Source organism: Helianthus annuus, chromosome 5 (genome assembly GCF_002127325.2).
Source record: "Helianthus annuus cultivar XRQ/B chromosome 5, HanXRQr2.0-SUNRISE, whole genome shotgun sequence".
Taxonomy (NCBI): Eukaryota; Viridiplantae; Streptophyta; class Magnoliopsida; order Asterales; family Asteraceae; genus Helianthus; species Helianthus annuus.
Window position 1 is genome coordinate 173,077,488 of NC_035437.2, and position 15,753 is coordinate 173,093,240.

General features: G+C 36.6%; 2 protein-coding genes across 4 annotated transcripts; both read right to left on the reverse strand.

Annotated features, from left to right (window-relative positions):
• Positions 1-136: 136 nt before the first annotated feature.
• Positions 137-5,257, reverse strand: LOC110942171 (chaperone protein dnaJ 10). Its single transcript, XM_022183914.2, has 10 exons — positions 5,080-5,257; positions 4,523-4,582; positions 4,325-4,407; positions 3,147-3,300; positions 2,936-3,065; positions 2,613-2,771; positions 1,744-1,922; positions 859-939; positions 532-675; positions 137-438 (listed from the first exon to the last, which is right to left on the reverse strand). The coding sequence occupies exons 1-10, from the start codon at positions 5,164-5,166 to the stop codon at positions 346-348; spliced, it is 1,170 nt and encodes a 389-aa protein (XP_022039606.1). The 5' UTR covers positions 5,167-5,257; the 3' UTR covers positions 137-345.
• Positions 5,258-8,296: 3,039 nt separating this feature from the next.
• Positions 8,297-13,994, reverse strand: LOC110942170 (ras-related protein RABC1). Of its 3 annotated transcripts, XM_022183912.2 has the most exons (7): positions 13,764-13,992; positions 13,508-13,682; positions 13,349-13,417; positions 11,280-11,345; positions 10,783-10,904; positions 9,816-9,944; positions 8,297-8,586 (listed from the first exon to the last, which is right to left on the reverse strand). In XM_022183912.2, exons 2-7 carry the CDS (start codon positions 13,653-13,655, stop codon positions 8,482-8,484), a joined length of 639 nt encoding a protein of 212 aa, XP_022039604.1. In that variant the 5' UTR covers positions 13,656-13,682; positions 13,764-13,992; the 3' UTR covers positions 8,297-8,481. The 3 variants fall into 3 exon arrangements, with proteins under 3 accessions (XP_022039604.1, XP_035846316.1, XP_022039605.1); XM_035990423.1 differs by having other exon boundaries at positions 10,783-10,862; positions 13,508-13,994; XM_022183913.2 differs by lacking the exon at positions 11,280-11,345 and having other exon boundaries at positions 13,508-13,994.
• Between the last annotated feature and the right edge of the window lie 1,759 nt (positions 13,995-15,753).

Genomic DNA, 15,753 nt, shown 5'->3' on the forward strand with positions numbered 1-15,753 from the left:
ATTTAATTAATAGTAAAATACACTTCTTATATTACTATGTATTTTATTACTATATATTACTAAACGAATTGAAATGAATAGTGATTTTAGTTCTCTACGTATCAAACAAACTCAGCGCCTTAAATTGCTAACGGAATCCTGAAAAACATTCTTCATTTTTCTTCTTAAAATAAGTACAAATCAAAACTTCATATGTTCAGTTATATATCAGTGTTGTGTTGTATAAGGAACATTCCACAAAAATTAACACACAATATTCAACCAAATTTACCTCTATATCCAGGATATTTGCATATTTAATTTCCTCACATGAGCATTCCACAAGAACACAACATCAACCATCAATCATTTGTTGCTCTTGTAAACAATCGCGTCGCCGTCGTCATCATCCACATCATATGCCGGATTACACAAGCATCTGAATAACCTACCGATTCCCTGTTATATACATCCACCATATACGCAATCATATGTTATCACTTTCTTATGTGTTATTATGTTCAAGTTTTCAAGATTATGAGAAGAGTAAACCTGTGTGATCAAAGGTGCTCGATAACTCAGCGTTCTTGGTGAATCTTCATCGTCGCTACTATCAGATCCGCTGCTTGTATCATCATGAATATCAGAAGCAACTTTCTTCTTTGATGTTCCAACACTTTGTGATTGTTTCTTCCTCTAAATCCAAGAAACATCACTATAAAATCAAGTTCTAAAATGTTATATATTAGAGGGTGTTCGGCATTGCTTATAAAAACCGCTTATTTGTTTATTGTTTTTAGTTAACAGATAAGCAGATACCGGTTTGATGAAGCAATCTCGAACACCATATCAATCATTAACACAATTTAGAAATCCCACCTGAAATATTTTTCCTAAAAGTTTTAGAGCAACCGCCCGAGCTTTAAGTTCTTCCTTCTTGACATTATTTTCATGGAGCACCTGCAAAATAATTCAAATCCTCCATAACCTTACCTTTAAAACAAAGATAACATTATATACTTTCACAAAAAGTGTTGTCAATTCTCAACTTTTATTGTGACTAATGCATGCAATATGTTTTTTGGGCCAAACTTATATATATATATATAGGGAAATTGGCCTGTACTAATCCCACCTAGACCTAATTGGCCATTAATAATCCCACCTCAGAATATTCCCCCCACCAGTCCCACCTTTCACCTATTTTTCCTACAATGGTCCCCCGTTAAAAAAACTTAACGGAGTTAAGCTTTTTTCCAAATTACAAACAGATTTTTTAGGGCTTTTGATTAGAACGACGATACGAGTCCATTGATGTAAAACTTGCCTCGAAACGGTGCTCCAAACGATGAAAACGGCGCTTCAATTCGGGTGTTTAAATTTCCAATTAACCAAAATCAAGTCACTTGGAGCAGCATTTCGAAGTAAGTTTTACATCAATGGACTCGTATCGTCGTTCTGATCAAAAGCCCTAAAAAATCTGTTTGTAATTTGGAAAAAAAGCTTAACTCCGTTAAGTTTTTTTAACGGGGGACCATTGTAGGAAAAATAGTTGAAAGGTGGGACTGGTGAGGGGAATATTCTGAGATGGGATTATTAATGGCCAATAAGGTCTAGGTGAGATTATTATCAATCAGTCGAAAAAAAAAAAAAAAAAAAAAAAAAAAAAAAAAAAAAAAACCTAAGGGACTTAACCGCACGTTTTATGCAAGTGCTTAGGATTTTTTGTCGATAAGCAGGACGTTTATAACGTATTTTACTCACCATTTGACAAACATGTAAAAGGGTGACTTCAATATCAACAACATTCAATTTCCAGAGTGAGCTCATGAGTGTCTCCTTGCTGGATTTTAGATGTGATTCAACGTCGTTTATAGGCCCGCTTCCATCCATTTTAAATTGGCGACTTGCTTCTTCTTGAAGTTGCAGCAACTGAAAAGCCCCTAGAGAGTAATTTCTCACCAAAATAAGGTACTATGATAACTTGATAATTAATAAATGTACTTGCTGGCCATTTAATATTAGGTTAATATTTATAAAAATATAACCAACTATGTTCAAATATTCTGTGAAATAAACATTCATATTTAGGAAAAAGAATGTTGCTTAAATCAAATTTTTGTAGGTTTGATATGGGACATAAAAAAGTTGGTTAAGATGAAAAAAAAAATTGATAAGAGTGAATTTCAAGGATTGTCCTTTATCTTTATACCCATTTTCAGACGTTGTCCTTTATGTTCAAAATTGACGAGTTTTGTCTTTTATGTTTTCATACCATACACGTTTTGTCCTTTAGGCCTAACCCAGTTAGTTTTTTCAGTTAAATTTGGTCATATGTTTGGTACATGAGAGCATTTTTGTCAATTCAAAGGTAAGTTCAACGGCAGATTTACAGTTCAAAGCTTCTGCAACCTTTGAATTGACAAAAATGTCCTCATATGCAAAGCTCATGACCAAATTTAACTGAAAAAACTAACTGGGTTAGGCCTAAAGGACAAAACGTGTATGGTATGAAAACATAAAGGACAAAACTCGTCAATTTTGAACATAAAGGACAACGTCTGAAAATAGGTATAAAGATAAAGACCAATCCTTGAAATTCACTCAAATTGATAAAAATTGCTTCTAATTACCTTTTGCTGCAGTAATTTGTGATTTCCAGAAATGCCCTTTGGTCCGAACCCACTCGGCCATAAATGGTACCCCAAGGTAAATCGCTTTCTTTCCGAGCTCTTGTGCGGCTTGTCTTTCGTATATGTATCCGATAGTGTGCAAGATATTTGCTCCAAAAGCTGTTAGAATTACATTTGAAAAGGGTCATATTCTTTGGGGTAGATACCAACACATTTGACCCACACAAAAATTTACCCGTTTTGACCCAAACCCGTTTTCCACACCATTATAAGCAAATCCCTTGGAAACCCCTTTTTTTCGCAACAATGGATGCATGCAATACCTGCTTGTGTAAGTCGTTCCACCTCTGATTCAGCTCGGTCTAAAAATCCTTCTTTATCACCTCGAACATATTGTTGAATAAAATTTATCAATATTCTAGCTAATCTTTCTTCCCTTTCCCTTTGGATAATCTACATGATTAAATATACTTAAAATCCAAATAGAAAATAATCATTCAATGGTACTTATCAAATTCATAACATAGTACTTGCCTTCAACTTTTCATGCAATATTTCGGGGGTGTCATTTTCACCAACTAATTCCGCAGAAGCCATTGTCGCAACGGCTAGGTGCCCTATGTAGTCTTCAAATAGTTCACTTCCGAAAAGAAAAGCAAAAACCGCAGTCGAATCCAGCATAGTGTCCCTGTAATATGATGAATATTTTATACATAATTAGACAATGTTACTAATTATGGATGCATATGATGTATGTGTAAGATTATTAAAGACTGAATGATTATTATTGGATGAGTAGGTTACAATATATAGGGATTACGAGTAACCGTAGAAACCTAACCGAGCCCGTGGGCCCATAGTCTAATACTCCCCCGCAGTCGTGGCGGATAACAAAAAAACAATAATAAACCCTAAAAACCTGTCTTCGATTTCGGTCAAAATTCCATAATCTTGCAATCTTCAATCCATAATCTTCGATACACGGTTTTGAATGATCTCGTAATCCAATAAGAGACAACCAATATGACAGTGCAGCGGCGGCTGGTAGCGGCGCGGCGGCGGATCGTAATCCTGCAGGCGGCATGGCGAAGACCGTAGTCTAATGAGCGGCGGCGGCACGGCGACAAGGGGCGGCTTGACGGAGATGCGAAATCAACAGGATGAGCCGTAGCATCATCTGTGTGGTAAGAGACTGTAAGAAGACCGGTGAATCTAGAACCGAAGACGAAGCTTTATTTGAACACAAAACTGAAAAAAAATGGAAACGGAAAACGAACAAAGACCGGACAGGGCGGCAGTGGCGGCACGCCACCCTGTCTAGGGTTTTTCTCAAGTGGTGACGGCTACCGAGCCCGTGGGCCCATAGTCTAATAGTATGTGATATATTAACTGAATCATCATCAGACTCAGTAAATCCCACCAATAGAAAAGTAAAGGTAGGGCCTGAGGAGGTAGGATACAGACAGCCTTACTTCTACTCCGTAGGAATAGAGTGCTGCTTCCAGTGAGACCCCCGGCTCGATAAAGGAGACAATTATAAGTTCATTAAATATGTTCAGCATGTCATAGACGGGTACGAGTTTTTGGGCCGACGACGGAAGGTCCATGAGTCTAGATGGTTTTGGGCCAACCAATGGGCCCAGGATCCATTTTTTTGGGCCTAAAATTTGCAAATTTTCCATAATTTAATTTAATGTAGAGCCCATTCTTACTTTGATATGGAGCCTTTTCCATTCCTATCATATGCATCTCTCTTCACAGGATCACTCAAAACTTGATAAGCTTCACCAAGCACCTGCTCATAAACAAGATTACGTTCTCGTTCGTTTTAACAAATATTCGTAATTATGTTGAACAAAACCCGCTCTTTCAAACCATCAAGAAACACAAATATCGTTCGAAACACTTGCCTGAAATCTCTCAGCCGCTTGAGGATCATTCGGATTTTTATCAGGATGAACTTGTCGCGCCTGTTTTCAAACCACATAAATGTTAGTGGCAGCGTTTACGGCTTATTTTGACAAAGTGCGTCAAACTAATAAAAAAGGAAAAGCGTCATACGGGTCAAAAGCAGCACAAAGTGGTTTAAAATTTCAATATCATACTAAATTTAAACATAAATTGTCGAGTAAAGTACACAGATGGTCCCTGTGATTAACCAAAGGTTTTAGCAAGTCCAGGTTAAGGTTATGGACTAAATACGTTAAACAATGCAAACCATATGGACCATTTGTGTAGTTTTGGAAAGCTCTGGACCAAATCCAAAATCTTGGTCGGGGACCATCTGTGTACTTTACTCAAAATAGTCTCTCCGGAGAATTACACCGAAAACATGGTATGCATCTAAACAAAACTCTAGAAAACAGACCGATCAAAAAAACAGCATCAAATCTGGCTTTCGTTACAACAAACGCACACAGATCGTAACTGATTTACCAACAAGTGGGCTAACGAGTAACGAACGCACCTTCAGATAGTAAGCTTTGCGAATATCATCATCGGATACAAGTGGGCAAACACCAAGAATATCATAATATTCAGTTTCTTTCACCATTAGAATAATCTCGAAATTCACTCACTAATCCGATCAGATCAGCCGAAAAGATGGATCCCAGGGTACAAAATCAGAGTTCACAGAATAAAATGTGAGAGAGATGATGAGGAGAGAGTGAGCTTTCCAGTTTTAAAAAAAAAATGAGTAAAGAAAGATGTAAAGTTAAAGAATGTATTTATTTATTTATTTATTTAGCAATTTGTGAAAGCTTTTTGGCGGGAGAAAAACAGTATTTTAACGGTTGATATGTGGTGGTAATGATGCTTGCAACTACTTTTTGAAATGCCCATCACTTGCTTTTGAAAAATGGGTTGATTGGTGGGTTATGTTTGGCTGTACAAACGCCCCACATGAAGCGGACCGGTCAAGAAATGACACTATCTTACATGGGTTGGGCTCACTCATACAGAAAGTAATGTGTATAGTGTATACTAATACTATACTAATGCAATAAGTGCCACTAATAAACATTTTGTTAAAGGGATGTATCATCACATCCGTTTGTCACATCAGTCATTTTATCTGATAGGCGTATAGATTTGATACACAGGTGTATAGTTCTTGAACCCTCCTTGGTATAGAGAAATAGAGCCATAGACCTCTTGTATACGGGTGTATAGCTCGATATAGGGGAGTAGATCGTACCCCATAATAAAAGACATATGAAAATACGTGTATTCACTTTTTTATTATTTAGATTGATGATCGGATGCCTAATTATATATTGTTGTTATTATTATTTTTATTATTATATGTGGTATTGTATATCAACGCGTCTAAGTAGGCGATGTGAAGCAAGCCACAACTTATTTTGTGTCGCGTATGTGTAAAATTGTTGAGGTTGTCGCTAAATAAGTTAGGGCGTAACAATCTTTTTTGTGAGTTGGAGGGTCGAATCTAAACATTACACAAACCAAAAATTGTGTAAAACACGTAAACACAAACACAATACGCCGTGGATTGACAATTTGACATGAACTAGACCCGTGTAACCCGGATTTGTTTTATATATTAATACTCTAAACACAAAGATTTATTGAATTTTCCGGATCTATTTTATATATTAATACTCTAAAAGTAAAGATTTATTGAATCTTAGTTTTGAAGGTTGCAATCATTTTATTGTTTTTTTCAAGAACAAAAAGACAAAGAAGTACTAAATAGGTAAAATACAAGAAGACTGAATTCCACTTTATTTGACGCAGGTGTTGTGCACATGTGATTTTGGCTTAATTGTGAAACTACTTGGGGTTAGAAAAACATTAAAATTTGGCTTGATTGGGAAACTACTTGGGGTCAGAAAACCATTAAAATTTAAAATAATAGAATAAACGCAATAGGTCAGGTATTGATAATCCTTGTATGATATCTGCTTGTAAAATTATATCAGATACACGGACCAATACTCATTGGGTATGTGTCGATTAATTACCCCTCGGACGCCGGGTATCAGATACACCCATTTAAAAAATTTATGTATGTCTGTCAGGATTTTCAAGTATATTTTTTTTCTTCCATTCTATTTTTTATGTGATTTTATATTTTTAACTACAATCGAGCCGAGAGTCTCATTAAAAACAGTCTCTTTATTCCTACGGAGTAGAGGTAAGGCTGTCTATATTATTTCATCCTTAGACCCTACCTTAATGATTGTGATGATGATGATATTTTTAACTACAAGAAACCAAAACATTACCATAAAATGTTTGAAAGATCTAAGATACATAATTTAATACTGATGTAAATCTGAAAAGATAATTTCGTGTTTCGCCGCATACAAATATAAATAATATCATCAAAATATATAATCAAATGAAAAAAAGTTCCAATGAACCATTAATAAAATCAGGTAATCGCGTCGGCTATCACTTAATTCCACAGCCGGCCCAAACCCGCAAGATATATTTTTTTCTCGATCGTAAACCTGGCCGCATACCCGAATACTCGTCCTAGATGTTTTGGATTGGCCATTTCTTGCTGCTTTTCAGAACCCAACAGTTGATGTTATGCTATACTAAAGTTCTTGAGTATGTTTGTTAGATTATGATGTTTAACTGGTCAACTGTGGAGTTCTCCTCAATAGGGCTGTTCACGAGCCGAGCCGAACCGAGCGGACCTTTGCTCGTGCTTGGCTCTTTTACAAACCGAACCGAGCGGAGCGACTCATTTAAAACCGAGCATCAAATCAAGCGAGCATTTTTCGAGCAGCAAAAAATCCGAGCGAGCGTCGAGCGAAGTTCGAGCGATTTGGACAACCGTGTCACCCAATTTAAATTTGCTGAGAGAGATAGTGACAATGTTGGGTCTCAAGTTTTGTTTTTATGTCTTTAAAAACATGCACATTTCATGGCATAATATTTTTCTTATGAATAACAATGTTGTGGCTGACGAGGCGATGATCATATTGCACGAACAATTACGTTAAGAACATCAGACGATCGATTTAGGGTAACGACATGAAACATTGAGGCGATGAACAGACTGTCGTTTATTGGTTTAGGGTTTAACTTTTAGTTTTGATTTTAATTTTTCATTAGCGTGGTTAGGCTAGTACGAATAGATATAGTTGTAAATTTGTATATAGTTTACCAAAATCTAATAGATTGGTACATATAAAACTATAAATTTAATTTATATTTAAGTATATATGTATGTATAAGTGTGTGTATATACATGTTTATAGATGCATCTGTATATGTATATGTATATATATATATATATTAATTAAAATAATAATTCGAGCCGAACCGAGCAGAGCGGCTCGTTTACAACCGAGCGTCAAATCGAACGAGCATTTTCCGAGCAATTTCCGAACGAGCGTCGAGCGAGCGACGAGCGGCAAGCGATTTGAACGACCCTACTCCTCAAAGTTATAACCAATGTGTCCCAAACGTGTTGCTGGTATTTTAAGTCGGACATTCCTTATGAACCGAGCATTTATTTTGTCCACGACTGACGTGAGATTAAAAAAAATTAACAAACACCCCCAAAATAAATCAATATATAACACGAAATCATATTAAGCTTATAAGAACTCAATATAAGATCAAAAAATATTAATATAATGACCATAATGATTTTACTTTTTCACCAAACAAGTCTTTCAAACAAATATATTTTTGTGTCATGGAAACCAAAAGAAGCAATCCATTAAGATGAAATTTACAGCTTCTTTATGAACAAAGCCTAGACAATTTTGAAACTAAAAGCATAAAAAATAAAAAAAACTAAAAATGATCAAACAATAAGTATTGCAGAATATATATATATATATATATATATATATATATATATATATATATATATATATAACCTTTAGCAGCAGGCACTGGTTGATGCATCCGAAACTGGCTTCTGTTTAAATATGTTTCTTTTGACGGCAGTTGATCCCTCAGCAGTGAGACTAGGTGTATCCAAAATCTGCATTTTTACATATTCATATCCAAAAACATTTTATTTTACAAAATAGGTCGATTTTAAATATATTTCATTAATAACGAATCAATAGCTAGAAAAAACTAGCTAAAAAGGAAATGGATCAAACAGATCGAACATTCTTCAAGACCCTCCGAAATAGAGTAAATTACGTTTTTGGCCCCTGTGGTTATATCACTTTTACTATATTAGCCCAAAATAAGAATTTTTAACATATCTGTCCCCATGGTCTCTATAACTAACCATTTTGGCCCCTAAGTCTAGAGATCATGGGGGCCAAAATGGTTAGTTATAGATAGGGGTGCAAACGAGCCGAGCGGCTCGCGAGCTACTCGAGATCGGCTCGAGAAAAAGCTCGAAACGAGCCGAGCCTTATCGAGCCCGAGCCGAGCCTTATCGAGCCCGAGCCGAGCTTGAGCCTTAAAACAAAGCTCGTTTGTTTATCGAGCCCGAGCTCGAGCCTCACATGTGAAGCTCGTTAGGCTCGTCGAGCCTTATCGAGCCTTAGTATAAACGAGCCGAATCGAGCCGAGCTTATTTAAACTTGTTTACAAGCCGACCTCGAACCTAAAAATAAGCTTATTTAGTAAACGAGCCCGAGCCCGAGCTTTACTTATCGAGCTCGCAAGCCTAAAAAGTATATTATTTATATTATTTTTATTTAATATACTAATTAATAGATAATAAACGAGCCGAGCCCGAGCTTTACTTATCGAGCTCACAAGCCTAAAAAGTATATTATTTATATTATTTTTATTTAATATACTAATTAATAGATAATAAACGAGCCGAGCCCGAGCCGAGCTCGAGCTTGATAAAATACAAACGAGCCGAGCTCGAGCTTTGAAAACAAAGCTCGAATCGAGCCGAGCTCGAGCCCGAGCTCTCATAAGTTAATCGAGCTCGAGCCTGGCCGAGCTCGGGCTCGGCTCGGCTCGTTTGCACCCCTAGTTATAGAGACCATGGGGGCCAAAATGGTTAGACTTAGGGGCCAAAATGGTTAGTTATAGAGACCATGGGGACAGATATGTTAAAAATTCTTATTTTGGGCTAATATAGTAAAAGTGAAATAACCACAGGGGCCAAAAACGTAATTTACTCTCCGAAATATGTTACTCAAACTAACAGATATTATTTTAACAAAACTGCTATTATGATCCATGAAACATATTAATTATTTATGAAAATTGTAGACATGCAATTAGAACATATACCTTCAAAACAAGTTCTTCGAAACACTGCTCCACATTGACCCGAGTTTTTGCACTGCACTCGATAAAAAGGCATCCGTATTCCCTTGCAAACTCGATGCCCTCCTTCTTCGTGACAACCCTCTCGCTTTCCTACATAATTAATAAAATTTTAGAGGTGTATTTATTTTACACATCTAAATGTATGAATCAAGAAATAAGTGAATTTCAAGGATTGTCCTTTATCTTTATACCAATTTTCAGGCGCTGTCCTTTATGTTCAAAATTGACGAGTTTTGTCCTTTATGTTTACATTTCATACACGTTTTGCCCTTTAGGCCTAACCCAGTTAGTTTTTTCAGTTAAATTTGGTCATATGCTTTGTACATGAGAGCATTTTTGTCAATTCAAAGGTAAGTTCAACCCTTCAACGGAAGATTTACAGGTCAAAGCTTCTGCAACCTTTGAATTGACAAAAATGCTGTCATGTGCAAAGCACATGACCAAATTTAACTGAAAAAACTAACTGGGTTAGTTCTAAAGGACAAAACGTGTATGAAATGAAAACATAAAGGACAAAACTTGTCAATTTTGAACATAAAGGACAACGCCTGAAAATATGTATAAAGATAAAGGACAATCCTTGAAATTCACTCTTTTCGTTTTATTGATATAGCAATAAACATGTAAAGCTACACAATTATGTGCATACATAATTGCATCCCCATATGCTTACAACCAAGGGCGGTTCTTAGTTAGGCTCTGGCAGGGCCATTGCCCGGGCAAGTTTTTCGGCCGTATTGCTAATTTTCCGCATTTTGATCGAAATTTTTTATATATACCATGTTTGGCCCGGGCTTGCCCGGGCTTTTTTTAGTGCCCGTGTCTTTCGGCCCTGGCACGTTCAACAAGCAAGATCCGCCACTGCTTACAAAATAGATATGAATAAATATATATATATACACACACACACACTTTTTATGATATTTACCTTATCAACTTTATTGCCAACAAGCATCTTGATGCAATCTTGATTTGTTGAGTGCATGTCGATTTCTTTAGCCCATACATCTGATAAGTTAGTGAACGTTTCTCTTCGTGTTACATCATAAACTGTTTAAATTTAGAACACGAAGCAATTAGAGGACATTAACCAACTAAAAGATACAAATTTGAGTAAACTTCCGTTTTGCTCCCTGTGGTTTGGTCACTTTAACGGTTTTGCCCCAAACCTTTAAAAATAGCCATTTTACTCCCTGATGTTTCGGTTTTTTTGCCAGTTTGCTTCCTGCGGAGAGCAAATGGAAAAACAAACAATTTGGATGGAGTTAAAGGTTTGGAGCAAAACCGTTAAAGTGACCAAACCATAGGGAGCAAAACGGAAGTTTACTCTACAAATTTACAGTAACAAGACATAAAAAAAGTAGTATAAATCAAAAGAACGATGAACGCACATAAGACAGTCAATTTAAGTTTTTTTAAACATACCCATTATAACTCCTTGAGCTCCCCGATAATACGAACTAGTGAGAGTTCTGAATCTTTCCTGGCCAGCTGCAAAATAATTTGTCCGATAACCGTTATGATAATAATTTCTTGAGTAAACTTCCGTTTTGCTCCCTGTGGTTTGGTCACTTTAACGGTTTTGCTCCAAACCTTTAAAAATAGCCATTTTACTCCCTGATGTTTCGGTTTTTTGCCAGTTTGCTCCCCGCCTCTAACTCCATCCAAATTGTTTGTTTTTCCATTTTGCTCCCCGCAGGGAGCAAACTGGCAACAAAACCAAAACATCAGGGAGCAAAATGGCTATTTTTAAAGGTTTGGGGCAAAACCGTTAAAGTGACCAAACCACAGGGAGCAAAACGGAAGTTTACTCTAATTTCTTTCAAGAACAAAAAAAAACCAATAAGGCCTTTTGTAATGGGCTAACGCCCATGGCCATGTCACCATATTCACGCCCTCCACACCACTCCTGGTGGGCGTTTTTGTGGGCTTGAGCCCTCCTCTATGAGCCGAATCACGGGCATGGGGTGGGAGTTAGCACACAAACCACTGTTAACAAGCTTTTTCACCCAATCACAACCAAACACATCACGTTCAATCTCTTTTTTTCTTTATTTAAAATGGTTTAGTGAAACCATTACACCCGTCAGAGGAAAAAGTGAATGAAAACCCTCTTTCCTACGTGGCAGTCACTTTTTTAGTGAAACCATTACACATAGTCTAAGGCTACAAATTGTGGGGTAGCGGAGCGGCCAATCCCACCTCACCTAAAACTTTAGTTAAACACCGCACCGTGCTAGTTAAAGGGGGGCGCCAAGAGGGGAGGCGTTACCCCCCTTAACGCCTGTGAGAGAATTGTGAGATGAGGTTCACCCGTAGTTGTTAATAGCGAATAGCGACAAATAGCGACAAGGGACCTATATGCTACATAGCGAATAGCGACAAATAGCGATACACTAGAAAAAGAATTTTGAAAATTTTTATATGTATATTATATCAAAATACACTAGTATATATGTTATTATACATGTATATTTATCAAAAAACCTATAATCCAGCTATTTTATAGCTATATCTAATTGCTATTTATATAAAAAAAAAAAAAATTAACTGTCGCTATTCTCGCTATCAGTCGCTATAGCCCTAATAGCGGCGACACTACATCGCTTCACTACGTAGCGCGCTATAGCAATCGCTATAGCTGCTATTGACAACCAGTGGCGGACCCAGGATTTTTTTTCAATGGGGTCCATTTGTTTCGGAGTTCAAAATTTTCATAACAGAACTTTCAAATTTTCGGGTCGGTCCTCGTCCGGGTCGGTCATAGCGAGGTTTGAACTAGATATAAAAAAAGAGGATAAACAAGCTATACAAGGATTGAACCCATGACTTCTTGTTGGTAAAGAGAGAGATTTACCACTACCCCAGGTTTCCTTTTCTTTCTATGGTGTCCACCTAATTGTATTTATGGGGTCCTTATACAATTTAATATACCGAATCTACTAATTTTTTAAAAACATTGGGATCCGGGGACCCCAACCCACTCTATGTGGGTCCGCCGCTGTGGACAACTATGGGTTCACCCCAAATCAACCAATCACTTTATATATATATTTAGTTAAACCACAACTTGATAACTAAAGGGTGTGTTCATTAGGGGAGTGGGGTGGTATCACTTGCAAAAATTCTATCACTCACAAACATCCAATCAAGTTCCGCCATGTCATCAACCATTTTTCAATCACTCACAACCTTTTTTAGTGGCAATGGTCATCACTCACAACACCCAACAATAAACCCTCACATCCATTTATCACTCACACCCCCATAACGCGTGAAGTTTATCACACACAAACTTCATCACTCGTGAAAGATTTAGGTGGCGGTGGGCATTTGTTGTTTTCCACGCGTTGAATTTGGCTATCACGGAGTAAAGTTACTCCGTCCCGCCTCCCCTTAAAGCCCATTGTCTACGTGCCAGTGCGTTATGCACTTTTTAGTTAACCGACAATAGTCTAACAAATGGTTTTCAAAATGGAATGGAAATAGTTTACCAGTATCCCAGATAGCAAGCTTCAACTTCTTCCCATTAATCGTGACATATTTCACCTTAAAATCCACACCTACAAACAATCACATCAATCAACAATGTGATGTGAAACCACAACACGAAATAAAAAACAATTAAATAAATAAATAAATAAAAAGATTACCAATTGTTGGAGAAAGATCTTCAATGGCATTATCAGAAGTAAAACTCAAAAGAAGAGAACTTTTACCAACCCCTGAATCCCCAATCAACAACAGCTTGAATAAGTAATCAAAATCCGAACCCGAACCCGAACCCGAAGACTGGTCCATTTGCAAATCAAGAATCAACCACCAACCCTAGAAACCAAATTAATGTCACAATTGTTTCATACCCAGAAATTAAACGCATACAACAGCATTGATGGTGAAAGAGATTACGTTTATGTGCTGGGTGGATCTAATTTGGCGATCTGGGTCGATGAATAGCGTGATTATGAAGCTGTTGATGAATAGTTGGGATCTTGAATGTAAAGTTAATGGAGTAATTGATGGTTGAAAGAAAAAAAGTTATTCGATTTGAGAAAGTTTGTGTACAAACGCCATTGATTCTTGTTGATTGGGTGGACCTTCGGTGTTACGTTTACGCCGGATTTGTAGAGAAAAAAGAGAAGAAAGTTTTTAGTTACATGAGAGATCACAAACAAATAAACAATAAAAAATATTATTTATTTTTATTTATTTTTTACCGATCTGGCAACTACTAAATGGGTAAGTATTGAAAGAGTAAGAAGTTTGAACCATTAATAGCCAGTATAATGTTTAACGGTTTAGAGACAAATATCTAACCAATTCAGATTAGAGGTCCTAACCATTCAGACTCAGTATAATGTTTAACTATTCAGAGACAAATGTCTGAAGCATTCAGACGGCTGTTCGCGAAACAAACAATTTGAACCATTAAATGTTGAATCAGTAAGATGTTTGAACTATTAAGAGCTAAATTGGTAGAGACTTAGTGGAGGGTTTTGGGTTTAATTTCAAGAAAGGGTTATAATTTGATGTAATTTAGTAGTAGGAGTTGTGTAAAAGTTCTTTGAAAGGGAGTTGCGAGAGATATGATCGTGGTGATATATACATACAGGGTGATCTCATTGTACGGACTGTATAATAGATCAAAAAATGGTTATATTGGTTGTATACAATGTCGGACCTACTCTCATGGTTTGGGCGAGATTTTTGCCTATAAAAAATAGTGTATTATTTAGGCAAAAATCTCGATCCTACCTCTTTTAAATATGGTTAAACCCTCATAACATTACCTCTATAAAATAAATTTTGTGTCCACCGCTGGTTGTATAACTTTATAATTGGTCCTAGTCACCTTTGTGTTAGTTTACCATATCATATGCGTCGTATAATACAACCAAAAATGTATGTGACTTTGCTAGTAGTTACATCACTCATTTTTTGTCAGTTAAACACATCATAAAAGTCTTATGATTTGGCACTTATACGATCTATTTGATCATTTTCACCTTATCATACCCCCAAACGAATATAATATGGCATATTTGATAATTTTGTCTTGGTATACGACATATATGATTATGTGATTTGTATGACACATCAGTGGTGTTTGAATAATATATCTGTAGTGTTTGCATATTGTGTTTAATTAACTAGCAAAGAAATTTGATACTTCAAACAATAACTTACAAACAACAAACTTTGATCTAAGAAACTAAAATAGAGAGATTTGGGGTTATAAACATTCATTAAATAGTGTGTATGCTATTATTATAACAAGACGCTTTTCAAGGAAAGATTTCTATCTAAATCTATGACGAGTGCATGTGGCATGTGGGCAGTGAAATTGTGTAGTACACACGTTGTATAACGTATGTTCAATGATAAGGTGGTTGCGGGTATGATCATGATTCATAGACCAATAAGATAACAATTGTACAGTCGTGATATGTCACAAGGTGCAGTGGCTTTATATACGAGTGTCTTAGGGTCTGTTTGTTTAGCTCTTAATGAGGCTCTTAATGGTTCAGACATCTTACTGGTTCAGTACTTAACAGTTCAGATTGTTTGTTTCGCGAGCAGATGTCTGAAGGATTCAAACATTTGCCTCTGAATGGTTAAGTATTATAGGGGATGTTTGTTTACCTCTTAATGGTTTCATTAAGAGGCAAGCCTTTGAATCGGATAGACATACATACAAAGAAAAAGAAAGTCTGCATTACAGAATCCATCTAGTACCCCAACTCGTTACACCATTAAGGGGACTAGGGGTGGAATCACTAGTGATGGATTCCATCACTCCCACTATCCAATCAAGTAATGCCATGTCATCAATCCAATTTCCATCACTAGTGATAGAAATGTAGGAGGGGTGGAATCACTAGTGATGGAGGGGTGAAAA

Excerpts from the sequence above, each read along its gene's own strand:
- LOC110942171 (XM_022183914.2), bottom strand. The coding sequence starts at position 5,166 with ATGGTGAAAGAAACTGAATATTATGATATTCTTGGTGTTTGCCCACTT. Across the intron at positions 4,583-5,079 it reads GCAAAGCTTACTATCTGAAG|GCGCGACAAGTTCATCCTGA; the intron begins GTGCGTTCGTTA and ends GTTTGAAAACAG. Across the intron at positions 439-531 it reads GAGCACCTTTGATCACACAG|GGAATCGGTAGGTTATTCAG; the intron begins GTTTACTCTTCT and ends TGTATATAACAG.
- LOC110942170 (XM_022183912.2), bottom strand. The coding sequence starts at position 13,655 with ATGGACCAGTCTTCGGGTTCGGGTTCGGGTTCGGATTTTGATTACTTA. Across the intron at positions 11,346-13,348 it reads GCTTGCTATCTGGGATACTG|CTGGCCAGGAAAGATTCAGA; the intron begins GTAAACTATTTC and ends ATTATTTTGCAG. Across the intron at positions 9,945-10,782 it reads TTGGCAATAAAGTTGATAAG|GAAAGCGAGAGGGTTGTCAC; the intron begins GTAAATATCATA and ends TTAATTATGTAG.